The sequence below is a fragment of the Epinephelus fuscoguttatus genome, linkage group LG20, assembly GCF_011397635.1.
Source record: "Epinephelus fuscoguttatus linkage group LG20, E.fuscoguttatus.final_Chr_v1".
In the NCBI taxonomy this organism is placed as follows: Eukaryota; Metazoa; Chordata; class Actinopteri; order Perciformes; family Serranidae; genus Epinephelus; species Epinephelus fuscoguttatus.
In genome coordinates this window covers 18,937,342-18,956,363 of record NC_064771.1, presented here as the reverse complement: position 1 = coordinate 18,956,363, position 19,022 = coordinate 18,937,342, and the positions used below count along the sequence as shown (strand labels likewise).

Sequence of the window (19,022 nt, the reverse complement as noted above, 5' to 3'; positions counted from 1 at the left end):
ATTTTCCTCACTCTCCCCAGTCCTCCACAAGTTCCTGGTTCACTGTTGCTTTTGGGGAATTGCACTGCTTGCAAATTTGTTGGGGAATCTGCACCACCGCATCTATAAAACATGAACTCAGTCCTGCCTTATTTTGCAATCTGGTGTGTCAAAAGGTGTATTTTCCAAACTTAAGGTATGCTTCATCAAATCACCTCAAACTAGCTGACATACACAAAACCTAGGGAATAATCCGGTATGTAAGTGCAGGTGGGTCTTGGTGCAAAATACATTAATGAGGCTGCCATCTGTGTTGCAGTGTGTGCGCTGTAGCTGATGGTAACTAAAGAGGACTTAAGGGCCCCAAACAGTTTAGCAGATAGGTTCACTATTTTTCCCCTGAGATGTTTTTAAAGAAATGCTCACATCCTCACATGTGGGTTGCTTTTTATTCAGTGCCGTTGTTTCTCCTATTAATACAAGCCATAAAGACGTCCTCATGAAACAATTTTAATGTAATGGTCAGTGTTTATGTGTAGAACTGCATTAAGCAAAAGTTGAGGGGGGCGATTACAGTGACCAGCTACTCAGGTCCTCTGGTCTTATCATATGTGAAACAATTACAGAGAAGCAGCTGGCAATGAAAATAAGCTTCAGCATCCTCTGGCAATGCTCCTTTGACGTCCAGTGTGTAGGATGGAGTGGCATCTAGAGACAACATGGTGGAGTCTGTGGAAGAGGACCTGCTCCATATGTAGAGATAAATGGCTCATATTAAGGTAGCAAAAACACAACAATTCTTAGATTCAGAAGATGATACACTAATGAAAAAAATAGTTTGAATAATATATTTTATTTCTGCTAACAGATGCCCCTAAATCATGCACACTGGACCTTTAAACATATGTAAAAATGTAAAGAAAAAAGAAAAAAAAAAAACATGCAAGGGGGTGCTCACTAGGTCACCTAGCTGAGCTGATGCCCCATGTACAAAGGCTCTGTTCTTGCTGCAGCGATCAAGGGTTCGATTCCAACCAGTGGCCCTTTGCTGCATGTCATACCCCTCTCTCTCCCCTCACCCTGGATCTAACTAAATCGAATTTAAAAAAAAAAAATCAAAAATCACACGAGCAAAAAAAGTCTTAATCTCACACATAAGATTTGTTTGTGTGTGTGTGTGTGTGTGTGTGTGTGTATATATATATATAGACAAAATGTGATTAACAAATTTATTTAATATGATATAGACATTTTTTATTTAATATAATATAGACAAATTTATTCAATAGAATTTAGACACAATGTGATGATCTAATATGATGTGGACAGTTTTATTTATGTAATATAATATAGACAAAATGTAATCATTTAATATAATGTAGACAAAAATATAATCAAATTTATTTAATATAATATAGAGAAATGTATTTAATATAATAAAACCAAAATGTATTTAATATAATATAGACACATTTATTTATTTAATATAATATAGACAAAATGTAATCATTTAATATAATGTAGACACATTTATTTATTTAATATAATATAGACAAAATTATGTATTTAATCCTGCCATGGAGTGTAGAAACCTTTCACAAAATAAATGATTGGACAGTCATGTAGTGAAATTATTAAATCTGCTTATTTTTTTAATTTGAATTATTTTCAATAGAAATGTATAATACAACATTTTTTTTATTATTATTCATTATTTTTATTTTATTTATTTATTTAAATGATCAGATAATTTCCTTCATTTGGACAGATCCTGTTTAGGGCCCTGTATGCCGGTATCAGATAGGGATATATATTTTTTTTAAAAAATAAAAAAAGTAGTAAAGGCACCATGATGATATCCAAATGTTATTTTTACAAGCTGCTTTTCAAAAATCGGCGCCGCCCCTTCAGTGTTCATGCCCGGCTTGTCTTTACTATGAAGGACACACCAGTTAAATGCATTGTCCAGTATTATCTATCACCGGCAGCCTCACGCCGTGTCTGCAGCAGCAGGTCCAGCTGCAGTTTGTCCTTAATGTTCTCTCCCAAATATGGACTAGGAATGTCCACGATGACGTCGCGTGTCCGGGGAATGCGGGGTTTGTAACCGCATTTATTTAACTAGCTACGCCTTCCTCCAGTCTGAGGTCCTGGTAGGCATTACACAGGAAGAGAGTCGTGTAGGAAAAAGAAACGGGACGCCCTCCCTCCTTCCCTCCCTCCTCTTCCTCCTCCTCCTCTTCCTCCTCTCTTGGCGGATAACGGTGTCTAAGAAGTTATTCAGGAGCGACGCAGACAATAGTCTATCTTGCGGGCTTTGGGACGCGTCCATCACTTCTTATTAATGCTGTCCGCGTCCCTACTGTGCCACTCACACAGGAAAACACTCGGCTGAAATCAGATCATGGACGATTTGGGTAAGTATTACTGTTGTTGTTCTTCTTCTGCTGCATGTTGGGATATCTTGAGGGGATCTTTGGGAAGGGGTGGTTTGCCCAAACAGAGGAAATAAGGTCTGCTCATTCTGGCAGTCATAGTGGAGTAGCCTTTCATTGTCTGTCCACAGGGACGTGTGTGGGGCTGGAATCAAATGGGAATTTTATTTACTGTCAAACATTTTAAGGCAGAGAACATCCTTATATGTAACTATCACACAACTTCCATGTCAGAAACAGTGTATACAAAGGTTTTCCCTTATCTTATGATGCCTCTCATCCTGTTGACAGTAATTATCTCCTCAGCCTGCTCCCATCCTGTGAGATTTTAAAAATGTTTTTGCAGAATTGTGTTTACCTTTCCAAGCACACACACACTCACACAGGTACCACAAGAACTGCATTACTTTGTGCTGCCTGACCGCCATTTAGTGCTCCGTGCATCCCCCTGCAAATTCAATAAATTCTTGGTAAATTAGATTAAAAAGGGGTCCACTGCGGGCTCTCCCATCCGCTCATATTAACAAGGCAGGGATGGAGAGAAGACACATAATGCTCCACTGAGTGTGAGACAGCAGCGTGTGATGTTGAAGGAGGATTTCTTCGCTTTTCTCACAGTAACATCATGAGAAGCTTGAGAAAAAAAGGCCCCTGAAATAGCCCATGGCCACGCTGCTATTCCCAAAAAGCCACAGAGTTCAATGAAAATAGAAAGGCCCGTTTGCCTCAGCTGCCCATTTGCTCTCCCAGGAACTTTTTTTTTTTGTTTGTTCCTGAAGTCCACTTCAGAATTAGGGGGATTTATGCTTTACAAGCAATACTGGAAGGAATGGCTGGATGTAGCCAAGCACATCTGGGCACATCTGGATTGGATTGCACACGGACCGAGTAACTGGGTGAGCGTTAGTCAGGCGGTGGCCATGTTTGGGACACTGTGCCGTTGTCTGATAGTGTTGTAAGTTTATGTATCGGATCTGGCGAGGCTTTTCGGTTAGAGAGAGACCACTTGTTAGAGAGGCTTTTCTGCCAAGACAAACAAGTCGACAGGCAGCTCTAAATATGGTCATAATTCCCATTGAGAGAAGTTCAGCTCCTTATATGAGCAGTTCAGTCTGTTAGAGTGCGTGTGTGTGTGTGCGTGTGTTTGTGTGTGTGAGTAAGAGACAGACACACACAGCGGGGAGGAGAGGGCAAGTAGCGTACGCAGAAGTTTCTCACCACATGGCCGTACCAGAAGTGTGAATCATCCGCGGCCGAGGTGACCGCAGGGATGAACTAATGCAGGGTTATGTTTGGGTTGATCATGTCTCATAACTGATCACCGCAGATGTTAAAAACAGGCTCAAAGATTGGCTCGAGCATTCATCAAACACTCGTGATATCAGTATACAAAGGCCACAAGAAACTGAGGTCTGGAGATTTCGTTCTTGACATTGGAAACATCATCCACAACGTCTATGATATCATCCGCCGTTACCAAAACAAAGCAAAGCCGACTGGTGGAGTGATGAGGTCTTCAGCCCACGGTTATAGTTAAAGCTTTTTAACAAGAGACAGCACCTTATTAAAAAGCTCTAACTATAACCATGTGCTCCACACAAGGACTGACTGTCCTGTCTGTTCAGGTGACTGGATTCTCTTCTCTTCTAGACTCCCAAACCAGAGGTAGTTGTGCCCCAGAGGCCAGGATGTTTATTTTCTATTGTAAATTGGTAACTAATAAACTGCTGTCTATGATAAGCTGATTGCACAGGACGCCAGTTAGTGTAAACGCTACGACATGCAGTTCGGAGTGTACATCAATACTCATTGACAAGCAAGGAGAGAGGTCAGATTAAGAAAAAGGGATGGATTAATGGTCGAACTATCCAACGTCTGCCACTCTAAATGGAAGTGAGAGACCAAACTTTAACTTCAACAATTCCAAACTAACATTGTCTCGTGTGAAAAAATACGTTAACAGTATCCACTGTTGTGTAATTGAAGGGGAACTCCACTATAAGGGTCAGTTTATTAGTCATGAGGAGTATCCAGACCATTAACACAGTTGCATCATGTCTTCAGAGTTACTGTAATGACAAGTTCCCGAATTTTAAATAACATCTCTGTCGACGTCAAGTCATTATCACAACTGGAAAACCTGGGAATCAATCAAATATGGACGCCTAAGGCCGTCATTCAATATAATTAATGTAAATGGATTCATGGATATCGGGTGGCTTCTGGTGCTTCAGCCCTGAATGTTTTCTCAAAAGCTACAAGAAGGGTTGTCTCAATCCGATAGGTATCAGGGCCAATCAAGGCATTTTTTGACTGTTAGGGATCAGCTTTATTGAGCTATATAGAGGATCCGATCCTTTGTTTTACGTCAGCTATCACACAGGTGTCTTAACTTGTGAAGCTTTCATTCGGAGACACATAGAGTGCAGCCATTGTCAGCTCTCCTGCTGTCTTTCTCTCCTCCACTCTGCAGAGCTCCCGTATGTGTGTGAGCTGAGCCCGCCCGTAGGGAAACACCACACGCCATAAACAGCAGCAAAATGCAGTATGAGGCTGTTTATGTTTTTACCAAAAATATGAGTTTCATTTCATTTCAGTGTGAGAGTATATTGCGTCTATGGAGCATGGTGTTTCACCGCAGGCGTAGGAGAGAAAGACAGCAGTGCAGAACTGACAACAACCTCACTCACCATGCCAATGCAAAGTGAGACAAAAGCTCCTTGAGTGAAAAGCCAGGAAGAGTAATTCAATAGTGTAGCCTAATACGTGCAAAACATGTACAGACGATGAAAGTAAGTACTCCGCGGAACATAGTTAATTCAGAAAACTAATGCAAAGGCTGCATTGAAGAAACAACCACAATAGTCGCTTAAAGCGTGGTTCCCATTGGGTGGGCCTCGGTCCAAAAGTGGGTTGCAGATCCACTCTGAATGGACCGCAAGAGATTGCAAACATGTGAAGATCGTATCAAAACAGAATTTGTTTTTAAGTAGGTTACATTTCTGGCACAGAGCTTTTATTTTGAAGTGCAGTTTCTTGATGTACAGTGAGTGACTAATGGACAGCTACTTGACAGAGACAGCAAACTAGCTCGACGACATGGCCAAACGCAAGTATGATGCCAGATTTATTAAACTTTGTAGACCTTGAACTAATGACCCAGGGGAAATATGGACCCCGTGGCTGGACCACTTGGGAACCACTGTCTTAAAGGGACAGAGACATACCCTTGAGACAGCAACAGCTTGGATGCAAGGATTTTTTTCTTAATGCAATGCAGAGCTATTCAGTTGTCAAGCATATACATTTGATTTTAACAACTTCAATGTACTTGAAGTGTGCACTAGAAAACTTGATGGGGACATCCCCAGCGCCAAGTCTGTGTTACTTCCCAAGGAAATCTAATATAATGGAGTAAATGTTCCTCTGTTGGCTTTAATATTCATTTCAGATTATTGGAAAACACATTTGCTTGGCACTGTCTGAGATCCTTGATTTGCAATTACTACACCCAGATTATTATGGGATGGGTTCAACTGTAGCAGTTTTGTCAGCTGAACATTATTTCTCTGAACTCTACTCCAGCAAAGTATAACAAAAATAGGTTTTAAGATTAGTAATGCTGTTTACACCAAATTCCTACCAGTGCATGAATGTGCTAAAAGAGCGTGTTCATTGAATGTGGTTGTATTTTTGGTGAACTGTGAACTGAATGCATCAGTTTGCAACTTATGAAGCTGAACATGACCGTTTTATGGTACACCAACACCAAAGACGCCAGTTCATAATAGGATTGCAGCGATGACATACTTTGGTAAAAAAATGCAAGTTTACATTAACAAAATAGTTTGAAGTTTCAATTATAGCAGTAAAACATGTGTTTAACCAACAATCACCCCTCTCTTTTAATTCCTTCAAGGGTCACTGACTGATAATGATATAAATAATTTAATACCGTGAAACCGGAATATTTTCTGAGATGGTTATCATACCAAAATCTCATAGTGTTGCAACCCTAGTTGATAATATTTTTATGAACAAATCAGTAAGTTACAGATTCCAATGGAAAAAATCTCACATGAACATTTTACCCGTTGTAAGACCGTCAGCAAAATCGGCAACCAATTTGAAACACACATGTTAAGTTGAAGCATCAGCCCAGTCTTGGGAATTATCTGCAAGTGAATGATGATCACATTTTAAAAAAATCTAAAAAAACAGAACACATGAAGATAAACCAGTTCAAAAGTCAAATTGTGAACTATGAATGTTAAGTAGTTCATTTTAATTAGTGAGAACTGAATTCTGACCTCGCTCTTGTGAAGAGTGAATGTGCACAACCCTGATTCCTTTCCTACCTATATTATGCAACTTTATAGTAACATTTGAAAAATGTTGCCGGGAGTAAAGATTAGTCCTCTGTAACATTTGTTGTGTTGTGGTTTCAGAATGAGGAAGACCGTTAGAGAACAATTCGATACAAAATAGGATGTAGGATTTTTTCCTCGGTAACTATCATGTTTTTCCCAAGTGATGTACATATTTTTATGTATTCTGTTTACTGAGCCCTGCCCCAGATGGATATGGTGTTCTAATATTAATGAATAGTATTTTGACCCTCACATGATCAAGTCTGTTATTATATGACTGATCTTGATGACAAGCCGTTAACATGGGACTCTTTCTTTCTCTAATATCCATCATATGGTGTGAACGTGACACGAAATCTGAGATAATTACCTCTAATAATGTCATTGCGATGCCATCACAGTTACCTCAGGTGGTCATAGAGACTACAAATTTATTACAAAACTCAAATGGGAGGCATAAAGTTTGCATGATGTAGGTTATATGAGCAAGATAGACAGATCCTGTTGAGTTGCATCATGGTCATCATTGTAAAACAATGACAGTTAGCCAAAACTGCAGCATCTCCTCTACAACTTAGAGTGTAACTACTCATGTTCAGCTTTTTCCAAACTCCAGCTTTGGCTTTTAGTTGCACGTACACAGACTTGTCAGCACTTAATGATGTCATGCAGCGGCTAACCCTTGAGCAAGTTTAGTCTCTGGACAGCCTCCACTTGAAGTGAGTGAGTGAGTGAGGCGGGGGTGGAGTGGATTTAGATATCAGTCGCCAAACACTCTTCCTCCTCTCTGCTTCCTTTCCATGTCGGCATGTTTCAGATACGAATGCAGAGAAGTTTGTGCACTCTAATAACTTCACTGTGTCGATGGATTATCTCTGGGTTGCGTAAAAGTCTGACTGTCCTGTCCTCTGACTGATCAGTGTCTGAGGACGCTGTCTAATGTGTGGGCTGATATGCTGCCGCTGTTTTATTGGTCACACGGGCTGTCTGTCTCTCCTTAGGAGTGCCTGAGCCACCTAACTACCCGCTCAGTCCTCGTATTGTTGTGTTTGGTACGTAACTGCCTGTGCATGTGTTTGCATGTGTTTCATTGTGTCTGCCAGTGCGTCAGGGACATAACTTTTTTGATGTCTAACATGTAGTGTTTTCGTCTTTATCTGCATTGCATGGTTTTTAAATACACTTATTAACTTGTATCTCTTTTTATTTCCATTTGATGCTTCATAAACAAACTGATAACTCCATCAGGGACATTTATAAAGACATAGATACGTTATGGGGAATATAAATGTCTTTTATTCCTATCAGAAAAGTTGATAAAAACTTAATTGGACTGTACAAATTCATGCTGTTATATCAGTTTCTTGTCCCTCCCTCCCTCCCCTCCAGATGCCCTCCTTGCTGATCTCGAGAACACTGGCTCTCCTTTAGCTCGGTGTCCTGTCCTCCTCACCTCTGACCCTCCGAAAAATGCTGACCCTGCAACCCAGGAGCCCGCCCAAACCAGGCCACCGCCGCCTGCCTACACCCCACAGCAGGTAGACAACAAGCTCCCAGGGGTACAGTCATACCAATTTTTTCACTTCAGATTCTGATAGCACTCTGATTCAGATCATTATAATCTTATCTAAACACTCTGAACTTTGGTTACATATATTATCTGTGAGTTCATGCTGCTTTTGTAACATATTTACTGAAAAGCTTGATCTGTTTCGTCCCTCAGACGGTTTCTGCTGCCATGAAATCTTCTCAGAACTCCAACCCAGACAAATTATACAGGTAATTCCCTTGATGATGTTTGATCTTTTTCACATGATGTATTCAAGTCCACACTTTTTATATCATTTGTATAATCTTTGACTGAATAAATAGAGTAGTGCATCATCTGCATAGAATACATTGCTTACACTAGTTACAGTCCTTCATTCACAATATATTTGTAGGGCTGGACAATATATCAATAGATATCATCTTAGATTTTGGATATCATAATATAAGTGTTGTCTTTTACTGGTTTTAAAGGCTGCATTACAGAAAGGTGATGTAATTTTCTGAACTTTCCAGATTTTCTAGCTGGTCTATTTTACCCACTCAGTCTTGATTTACACATTGTCTTCACACCAAATGCAAAGCAAGTTTTCGCTTGACGTCACTTGCATGAATATGGCTGCTGGAGTATTTAGCACCCAGTGAATATTCGCCTTTAACAGCTATGCCACAGTTGTACTAACTAACTGTGGAAGGCAACTAAATGCTCACATGGTTTGTAGTTAAGTGCAACCGATAGCTGGAATCATGGGTGGATCAAGAGACAATGGGCTCCTGGGCCGAGATATGCAAAAGGCCCCACCACCTCTCCTATACAAGAGCAAGACACAGACTTTGTGTTGGTTTTAGGGCTGCAACTAACAATTATTTTCATTGTCGACTAATCTGTCGATAATTTCTTCGATTAATCAACTAATCATTTTATTGAAAAATGTGTCAAAATGTTGAAAAATGTCGGTCTGTCTCTCCCAAACCCCAAAATTATGTCATCTAATGTCTTGTTTCGTACTCATGCCAGGTTTTAGTTCACCCTAGTGGGAGAGTGTGTAAAGCTGCCAATATTTGAACATAAGAAGCTGCAATAAGAGTATTTTGGTGTACTTTTATAGTATGAGAAAGGACTCAAACCAATTAGTTGACTACTAAAATAGTCACCGATTATTTTAATAGTCGATTAGTCATCAATTAGTCGACTAATCTGCAGCCCTAGTTGGTTTTGCATCTTTTTTGTCATTGTTGCTGCGTATCTTTGTAGTCATAATGCATCTTTTTGTGTTTTTTTGTCTCTATGTGGCTGTTTTGTGTCGGTTGTAGGTTATTTTGTGTTACTTTGTATTCATTTTGAGTGTCTGTGAGACTCTTTTTGCCCATTTTTGTCATTAATTTGAGTTACATTTTGCATGTGAAAGCCAGGGGGGGGCCCTGACACTTTGGGCCCCTGGGCCTGTACCTTGCAGGCTCATTCATTAATCCATCCATAGCTGGAATCAAGTAATGTGAACGTGGTAAGAATGGAGGCTTTGTGTGCTGAACTAGTGTGAACCAAGATGGCCACACTCTTTATTATTTCCATACTGTCCTGGCAGTGTATTGTGGCTTCACTCCTTCTTACGTATACTTAAATTACTCTGAGCATTTTGCTAAAAAGGAGTTAAACAAAACAGCTTACACAAGTGACAAACACATATTATCAGGATTTAGCATGTAGTCCAATGGGTTCGCTCACTAACCTCCAAGCCTGCTCCTCTTTTGTTCTGTCTCTGTACGGTACTTACGTTCAGTCACATCACGTCATTTGTGTCACCTTGTGCATTTTTGCATGGGCTTTGTATGTATTTGCACTGCGTGAAAGGCTCGCTTTGTGCAGTGTGTAACAAAGTGGCCATACAGTCTAATTATCAGGCTGCACATTTCTGTAGGTTGTAATGGAAGGTGGTTCTTCAGATTTTACATCAGAGAGAAAATGACTCACTCAAGTCTCTCATTGTTTTTGCATGGGGAAAAATCTACGTAAATCTAATTAGGAACCACAGTTTAGAAAAAATAGTTTTTTTCCACATTTGTCATTTTGTGTATTTACGACAATGAGTATGTTTGGATCTGAAACCACCGCTACAGACAGATGAGAGTATTGAGCTGCGACATGACTCATTTCCGAATGGACCAAACTTCAGAGTCACCTCTGAGTCATGACAAAGTGACCATGATGAAGGATGTTTCAAAATCTGCCTGTCTTGCCTGTCTTACAGCACAGTGTGTAAACCGCGCTCTCCCCGCACGGCAGATCCTCCTCCAGCCTTCTCCTCCTCCTCGCTGCTGGGAGGAGGTCTGAGTGAGCTGGACCATCTGTTACAGGAGCTGAACGCCACCCAGTTCAACATCACAGGTCAGTGTTTGTGTGTTTTATTAGGGCTGCCCACGACTAAGAATTTTCCTAGTCTACCAATAGTCGTCATTTAGAGCTATTAGTCGACTAGTTGCCCACATGTTTACGATATTAATTTAATGATCAAATGATATATTTTGGGCGGGGCAACACAATGGTTTGAGTTGAAGGTGTGAGAAAGAATAGTATCAGTAGCACTACAGAGAAATACAATGAACCTTCATTAATATAGTCCTATATTTGATCTACAAGTGCACGTCACACACTGAGCGAGCCGCCTGTTAATGACGCTGTGGGCTAATGGGCATGTAGCTACTTCCATGTTTCAGATGATACGTGATGTTTGTAGTCGACCAATGAAGATGAGTTTACATATCACCTTGGGTTCATCCTTCACCTTCTCAAAATGATCCCACACTTTGGATTTCCTGCCCGACATGTTATTAACTAGCCTGTGGAATAACTGCAGCTACCAGACCTGGAAATTAACCTGACTCCTGTCTGATTGCTGAGCGTGGTCACTTCCTGTGTCTGTCCTTTCAAATGAAATTCCCACATGGTCCAGTCATATAGGTTTTGATTTTTTTTTCTTTCGACTAATGACCTTTCTGGTCGAATAACGTTTGGACGACTGGGGGCAGCACTAGTTTTTATATTCCTGTGTTTAACTCTAATGTCAGTCTTTTTATATATGTGACCTTGTTTTTGTCTTCAGATGAAATCCTGGCCCAGTTCCCGTCTTCTAAGAAAGATGAGAGGGACAAGATCAAGGATAAAGCCACGACCTCCTCCTCCAGGTTCCAAATCTAATTAATTTACTCAAATCTAAAGAATTGGGGGAATTCTCTGAAATCATATTGCATACAAAGTACTTACTGTAGAGTTTCCACAAGCAGAAGAGCTGCACAATTGAACAGAGGATCAACAAATTGATTTAAAAAGAAATTTTAAATCAAATTAAACTGTGCAACCACTAACATTTTAGTTTTCTTAGTTTGTGCCTTTTTGTATTGTGTAATGTCATAAATTTTGTCAAAATAAATAAAGTAATTAAAATTAAAATTAAAATGAAATAAAAAAAAATTGATTAAAAATTAAAATTAAAAATGAATATAATAATAAATAATAAATATTCTTTAAAAAAAGTTGGTCTGCTCCCCGAAATCATTTTGTGGCTTTGTTAAAACAAGTATTGTGTTTTGTATTCCAGCTCTGCGAAGCCCTCAGCAACATCCGCCACACTGGAATTGGACAAACTGATGGCGTCTCTGTCAGACTTCAGAGTCCAGAGCACAGTAAGAGTCACACAACAGCATGAAAACGACCAAATGTAATTGTAATTGTGCTCAAAATGTGACCGCAAGAGCATGCTGTTTTTGTTCTACCATTCACTCCCAGCTGTTCAGGCTTTAACGCAGCTCAGGGTGATTCATGGGTTCATGAAGACGTTCACTCGACATCACGATGACCTCACTGTTACTGTGTGGCCTGGCCACAGCACATGCCTCCTGGTATAAATCAGTCACCAGATAGGGCCTGAGGATGGGAGTTAGTCTTGGTGGAGATATGTTCCAGCCTCAGAAATACTTTCAGTTATACTAGGAAGTCAGAGATGTAGATCTACATTCGGTGTGGAACATAACATCCAGTCAGTCTCTTTTTCAGCGAGTCAGAGTGGGTACATTTGAGAAGAGGAAGTAGTTCTGTCGTTTTAAGTGTTTGGTTCCAGTCCAGCTGTGGGTTATAAACAAGCGTGAGCAGAGGTTATGGGAACAGCTTTTAAAAAGGAGCATTTCTCCTCTGGATACTGTGGACTATAATCATCATAATGTTCCATAATACACAGGCTACCTTGTTTTTGACCATGCTGGCAGTGTGGCTCTCAGCATGGCATGTCAGCCCCACACTTTGGCCAGACTGAAATATTTCAACAACTATTTTTTTGTTTACAACCCAAGACTAGCAAACTAATGACATTTCTCTTTGCTGCATGCTGTGCTTTTTGCTAATTAGCAAATGTCAGCATGCTAAAGAGTAAAACTGTAACCTGAGTAAACTTTTTACCTGCTAAACATCAGCATGTTAGCATTGTCACAGTGAGCATGTTAGCATGTTGAAGTTAGCATTTAGCGCAAAGCCTACATACTAGAGCTGTAACCAATTTAGAATTACCAATTTTTTCTTCTTCTTCTTTTTTTAACCCCTTATAAGGTTTTAAAGTTTGAACGGGGCTAGTAAACAAGCTAACAGCGCTAATGGGGATTGGAAATGTGCAACAACATTTTTGCTGACACTGCGTATCAAACAAAAGTCAGAGACTGTGTTGTATTAAGTATCTGTGAGCTGTAAATTCACCACTTCCAAGCAAAAGAGAGAACATAATGTTATCTTGGAGCTTTAAGGTAGAAAGTTTCTTCTCCTCTGTGCTACTGCATCATGTCCGCAACCGTCTGCACCAAAGAGTACAGTGAAAATGAGGAGCACTCACTCTGCAGCAAAATCTGGGGACTTGTCCCAATGTCCCAAGGAGTACACCGCACAGCACACTGACTAGCAAAAAACAAAAAATAATAACTACTTGACTTGAAGCAATCAAGCTGAAATTGAGCCTGTGGCCGCTGCAGCAAGGATATTGCCTTTGTACATGGGACTCCCGCTTTACCCACTTAGCTGGGTGCCCCATTTTATAACATTTCTACAACTTTCCAACATTTTTACATTTCATTTCTTTGTAGGGTCTTTTCTGTAATGTTATGAGACACTCCTTATAACAATTTGAGCCTGAAAGTAGCAAATACAAACATTTTTAATGGACGTAAATTGATGATGCACAATTGCCCCTAGGCATTACACTGCAGCCTGTTTTGCTGCTGTGACTGCAGTGGTATCTCTCAATACTGGACAGAGTTTACAAATTGTAAATTGTTGTCTCCATTAGTCACTTAGAGACAAAAATGTGGAAAAATAGGGTCCAGGTTGAAAAATATTGAAGTTTTCCTTTAAGGGCCGTCCACACTAAGACTGATAATAACTATAACAATAACTGTAAATATATCATTTTGTAGAAAAGACTCCTGCACACTGTCTAACTTGCAAAATAATGACTTTAATGCTGTAATGTTTTGGTGACTAGACCTTCATCAGACAGTTTTGTAACAAAGAGAAGCCATCTTAAGTGGGAATGGCTGTAAATATATAATTTTAAAAATGGTTCTAACCCAAGTGGATGGCAGAGTCCACAATGCAGCTATAACGATGACAGTGGTGAACGATAGTATTGGCATTCAGAGCGATTAAATGAACACAGACAGCCAAACCATTCAGATTTAATGCCGACACAGCTGGAGAGCACAGCGCGGGCTTGGCGCCACTTTTTACAAAATGTTATTGTTCGTTCTTGGTGAAGATGGCCCTTTACAGTCTCTGTCTTTTATGGCAATTTATTTCAAACCAACTGTAGTCTGATTCACTCTAAAAGAACTATAATCCCAAAGACAGATGTGCCATGTAGCATTTTTCTTTGTCTTCTTCCAGCCAGCTGCGCCTGTCAATCCAGTGGTGACAGCACCACAGCAGCCCGCCCCTCCAGCACAGCCCTCATCTGGCGGCTCATTGGACAGCATGCTGGGGCTGCTTCAGTCAGATCTGAGTCGACAAGGAGTTCAAACATCCTCCAAAGGAAACTGTTCAGCTTGTCAAAAGCCAGTAGTGGGACAGGTAAGCTGCTGACCCAGGTTTATTAATGTTTGATGGTTAGGACATGTGACACATGTTCCCAAATCTGGTAACAGGTTGGACAGGATTTTGTTTTGTTTCATTAATTAGCTTTTGACTGTTTCCTGTGCAGGTGGTAACAGCTCTTGGGAAGGTGTGGCACCCAGAGCACTTTGTGTGCACCGAGTGCGAGACAGAGTTAGGCAGTCGCAACTTCTTCGAGAAGGATGGACGGCCGTACTGCGAGTCGGACTACTTCACCCTCTTCTCCCCTCACTGCGCGCAATGCAACAAGCCCATCCTAAATGTGAGACACTTGGATGATCATGTGTCATGTAACAGCTTTAAACCAACCTGAAGCCATCTAACTGTTTAATTCCTCTTGTCGTTCAGAAAATGGTCACCGCTCTGGATAAGAACTGGCACCCAGAGTGTTTCTGCTGCGTCAAGTGCAGCCGGGTGTTTGGAGAGGAAGGTAATGGGTGGCACACACTGTATCCTGTCTGGGTTCAACACACAACTGTTAACAGTAAACTTCAACAGGATCATTCTCACATACAGCCCTACAAAAACAATCTGTCCCAGAGTTTGTAATGGCTAGAGAGCTGTTTGCTGGCTAAAAGCATCTAATCTGTATGGTTCTCAAAGGAGAGTTAATGTTCTGTTGTAAAGGCAGGTCCACGCTGCCAAGAATTCGGGGGAAACACTAAGTCTTTGACATGAAAATTGCCACATTTAAAGCAGAACAAGCTGTGACACAAAAAGCACTCACATCAGTAAAACTTTAAACCCTTACAAACAGATTAATGTTTCATGTTGCACAGAACAATTTAACATGGAAAAGTTTCAGTGCTTTTTTCCCCAGCATCACACAGTGACTGTGTTGAACTGTGATTGTATCCTCTGCAGGTTTCCATGACCGTGAGGGCCAGCAGTACTGCCAGCAGTGCTTTTTGACTCTGTTTGCTTCCCGCTGTCAAGGCTGCAGCCAGCCCATCCTGGAAAACTACATCTCGGCTCTCAATTCTCTCTGGCACCCACAGTGCTTTGTATGTAGGGTGAGTGTTTCTCCAAGTTTATCACTGGTGTGTTATGGTTGCAGCTCTTGTAGACCTATTGTCAGAAAGAGTCGGTAGGTCAGAGAATTTAAAAGGACAGGTAACCCCAAAAATACATATTTTTCCTTGTACACAAAGTTCTGTTTATCAATCTAGATTGTTTTGGTGTGAGTTGCAGAGCGTTGCAGATATCAGCCGTAGAGATGTCTGCCTTCTCTCCAGTCTAATGGAACTAAATGACACTCGACTTGTGGTGCTTAAAGTGCCAAAAAATACAAATGAAAAACTAAACTCAAATGGTCTCATCTGAAATTATTTTGTGGTGCCAAAAGAGGTAAAAATATTCAGCATTTCATAAAAAAAGCAAAGACTGCAGCAGATTTTTTTTCCTCTTAACTATCCCATTAATCATTTCATGACCTCTCAGACTGGGAACTGCTGGACTAAATGTTGCACTCTTAAGACGACAGGACTTCAGTTTGTCAACCTCATTCTCCTTGGTACTGCGTATATTTTTTTAAGGTTTGCGCAACAATACAACACAACATGTTCTCCCAAAACAGGAAAGAGAAGAAAGAAAAGAAAAAAACAAAGGACGCCGCCTCATGACGTTTGTCGCTCACAGATTATCACACACTCTGTGTAAACAGTGAACTAAAGCAGAATAATAAACAAATTAAAATAAACTTAAAGTGTGTTCTGCTGGAGATGCCTTATGCATGACATTTATGCATGACACGTTTATTATGTTGAATATTTTGAGGGCGCAGCATAAACCTTGATGTGTGCTTTATAAAGAAGTGGAAACTAGCTCAACCTGCTACAGTAGTAAAATGTAACTTAAAGGTACAGTTCACCCCGAAATAAAACTGCATCAATTTCCTCTTACCTGTAGTGCTATTTATCAATCTAAATATTTTAGGTGTGGGTTGCTGTGTGTTGGAGATATCAGCCGTAGAGATGTCTGCCTTCTCTCCAATATAATGGAACTAGATGGCACTCAGCTTGTGGTGCTCACAGTCAGACAGCAATGTCTCTATGCACGCTTCCTTCTGTGCGGTGATATGGTTGGCGGGTGTAGTTCGGTAGAAAGAAAATAGTTCCTACATGAAACTGCTCACAACAAGCTCTGTGGATTATCTTGAGTAACCAGGTCATGATTCTGGAAAGAGACATTGCTGTTGAGTTTTTAACATGTGTTTTTTTAGGTTAGGTTTACATTCATTCCCTGTCTTTATAAAAGTGTTGAACTCGTTTCATTCCTCATTAAACATTTGCAAAGTTGATTTTTTTAATAACATTATTAAAACATTGTTTAAATCTATGTGTACTTGCTAGCAGTCTTCTTTAGTGACTGTGTTGGCACATCATGCGCATTTCTTGGCGTTATCACATGGTGATCAATGGATCGTCATGTGAGTGCATCAGACAAATTAAACGGGAACCCACTCATAAAAACAACTGCTCCATAGTAGAGGTCAGAGACTGCATGGCATACCTTTAAACAACGTATTCTTAAAACGGTTCGCATGATATCCTACGAATTTGCTCCCTATGAATGACGTTATGTCCATAACATACAGTTACGTAATTAACATAGAGTTATGGAGGTTAAGTTTAACCAATAAAAGTTAGTTTGGTTAGTTTTAGGAAAGGAAAATTGCCGTGGATGTACCTTAAAATGACCTAAAGTTCACTCAGAGTTCACATAGATCCGAATATGCAACATCAGAGGAAGGTCTCGGGGTAAAGTCAAATTTTTTTTGTGACCTGTCCATCACGTTTCCTATCATGTTTCCTTGTTTACCGCCATCAGCGCATTGGTCACGTGATGTCAGCCTTTCAGAATACGTGGGATATGTACGATATGTACGTGTATTGCTTTTGTAGGAAAACATACAAAAAATATAAGAAAACGTACGTAGCTATCGTGATGTCACTCGTTGGTTTTTGGACTCAGTTTGACTGTTTTTAAGACATAAAAAATATTTAATTACAGTAACGACAAAAGGAATTTAGCCTACTCTACCACAGCTACATGCTGGCCATTGTAACATAAGTTTTAGTGTAAATTAACAGGCCTAAATAATATGTGGCATTTTTAAATTCTGTAAGTACTCTGAAAAGGTGGAGATGTACTGCGGCAATTTGGATTTATGGCCTCAGCGTTTCTAAAAAATCTGTGCTACTGCCCTGCAGATGGGTCATGGGACATTAACCCACAGCTGCTGCAGAGAAGCTGCTCGGTGACCAACAGATCAGACGGTGGTTGTGGTGTGTCCATGTGTGTTTCTGTGTGAGCAGGGCGTTCCTGCTCTCAGCAAAACTACCAGTAAAGAAAGGTTTAAAAAAAAAAAAAAAAAAAAAAAAAAATCAAAAACACTAAAAATAAGTTGGGATTATGTCATGAGAAAGTTGCTGTTTCACATGACATCTGTGTAATTACAGTGATATGAGTCAGGGCTTTCTGAGTCTCACTGCGTCTCTCTGTTCCTCTCCCCCTGCAGGAGTGCTACAGCCCCTTTGTGAACGGCAGCTTCTTCGAACACGAGGGTCAGCCGCTGTGCGAGGCCCACTACCACCAGTCCCGCGGCAGCATGTGTCAGGCCTGCCAGCAGCCGATCCTGGGCCGCTGCGTCACCGCCATGGGGGCCAAATTCCACCCGCACCACCTCGTGTGTCACTTCTGCCTGAAGCCGCTGAGCAAAGGCTGCTTCAAGGAGCAGGAGAACAAGCCGTACTGCCACCCCTGCTTCATCAAACTGTTTGGTTGAGGACACAGCAGGACTTTGCCTCCCCCTCCTCCTCTGGGTCACAAAGTGAAGAAGCTGTATGACTCTGAGTTCTCAATTTGTTTGTTTTTGTACTGCGGGAATGAGGGTGGAGCTGGTCTCTTTCTTGGTTTTAAGAAAATTTGAGTTGATACAGGGAGGGGAATAAAAAGAGAATCATCCGACCTGATTAATTTCTGTTTATTTCACAATAAAAGTGGACTGCAGTTTGACTGGCAGCGTGAAATATAACTCTTGCATTGGTTAGACAGATACAAAAAGATGCCAAATGTCATGTATGTGACTCTTTTACATACTGTACTGATTCAAATTGAATATCGAAAATTGAATTCTTTTGCCAAAGGTAGAAAATAAACAGTAAATTCAGAGCAGATTTACTGTTTCAGTGAAGGACTTGTACCATTGTGCGAAAAAAATCCCCTTTAATATATTTGCTTTATATTGCAAAAAGTATAAGTGCCACTGCAATTGCATTCATATACTGTCTGCTGACTGCTATATACTGTATGTTTTGTGTAAGCTCTCATATGTTTAATGTCAGATATTTGTTATTATTCTCTCACCATTGCTCTATGCAATATGCCAAAAACAGTTCCAAAGAATAAAATAAAGGAGAACACAACTTGTTATGCTGTCTCATGGGTGAATGACTCAAAGGATCGACTGTGACATGTGAGAAAAGAGGGGAAATATGCTTGTATTTATAATTAAACCAAGACTATACATCCCTTAAAATAAGA

At 40.4% G+C, this 19,022-nt stretch overlaps 1 protein-coding gene across 4 annotated transcripts; it reads left to right on the top strand.

Moving 5' to 3' along the window:
- The first annotated feature begins 2,140 nt into the window (after positions 1–2,140).
- Positions 2,141–18,911, top strand: LOC125880817 (transforming growth factor beta-1-induced transcript 1 protein-like). Of its 4 annotated transcripts, none has more exons than XM_049563559.1 (12): positions 2,141–2,396; positions 7,786–7,836; positions 8,174–8,343; positions 8,508–8,563; positions 10,582–10,718; positions 11,434–11,515; positions 11,929–12,013; positions 14,253–14,435; positions 14,566–14,739; positions 14,826–14,907; positions 15,342–15,490; positions 17,998–18,911. In XM_049563559.1, exons 1-12 carry the CDS (start codon positions 2,384–2,386, stop codon positions 18,262–18,264), a joined length of 1,449 nt encoding a protein of 482 aa, XP_049419516.1. In that variant the 5' UTR covers positions 2,141–2,383; the 3' UTR covers positions 18,265–18,911. The 4 variants fall into 4 exon arrangements, with proteins under 4 accessions (XP_049419516.1, XP_049419517.1, XP_049419518.1 ...); XM_049563560.1 differs by having other exon boundaries at positions 2,143–2,396; positions 8,174–8,322; XM_049563561.1 differs by lacking the exon at positions 7,786–7,836 and having other exon boundaries at positions 2,143–2,396.
- The last annotated feature ends 111 nt before the right edge of the window (positions 18,912–19,022 follow it).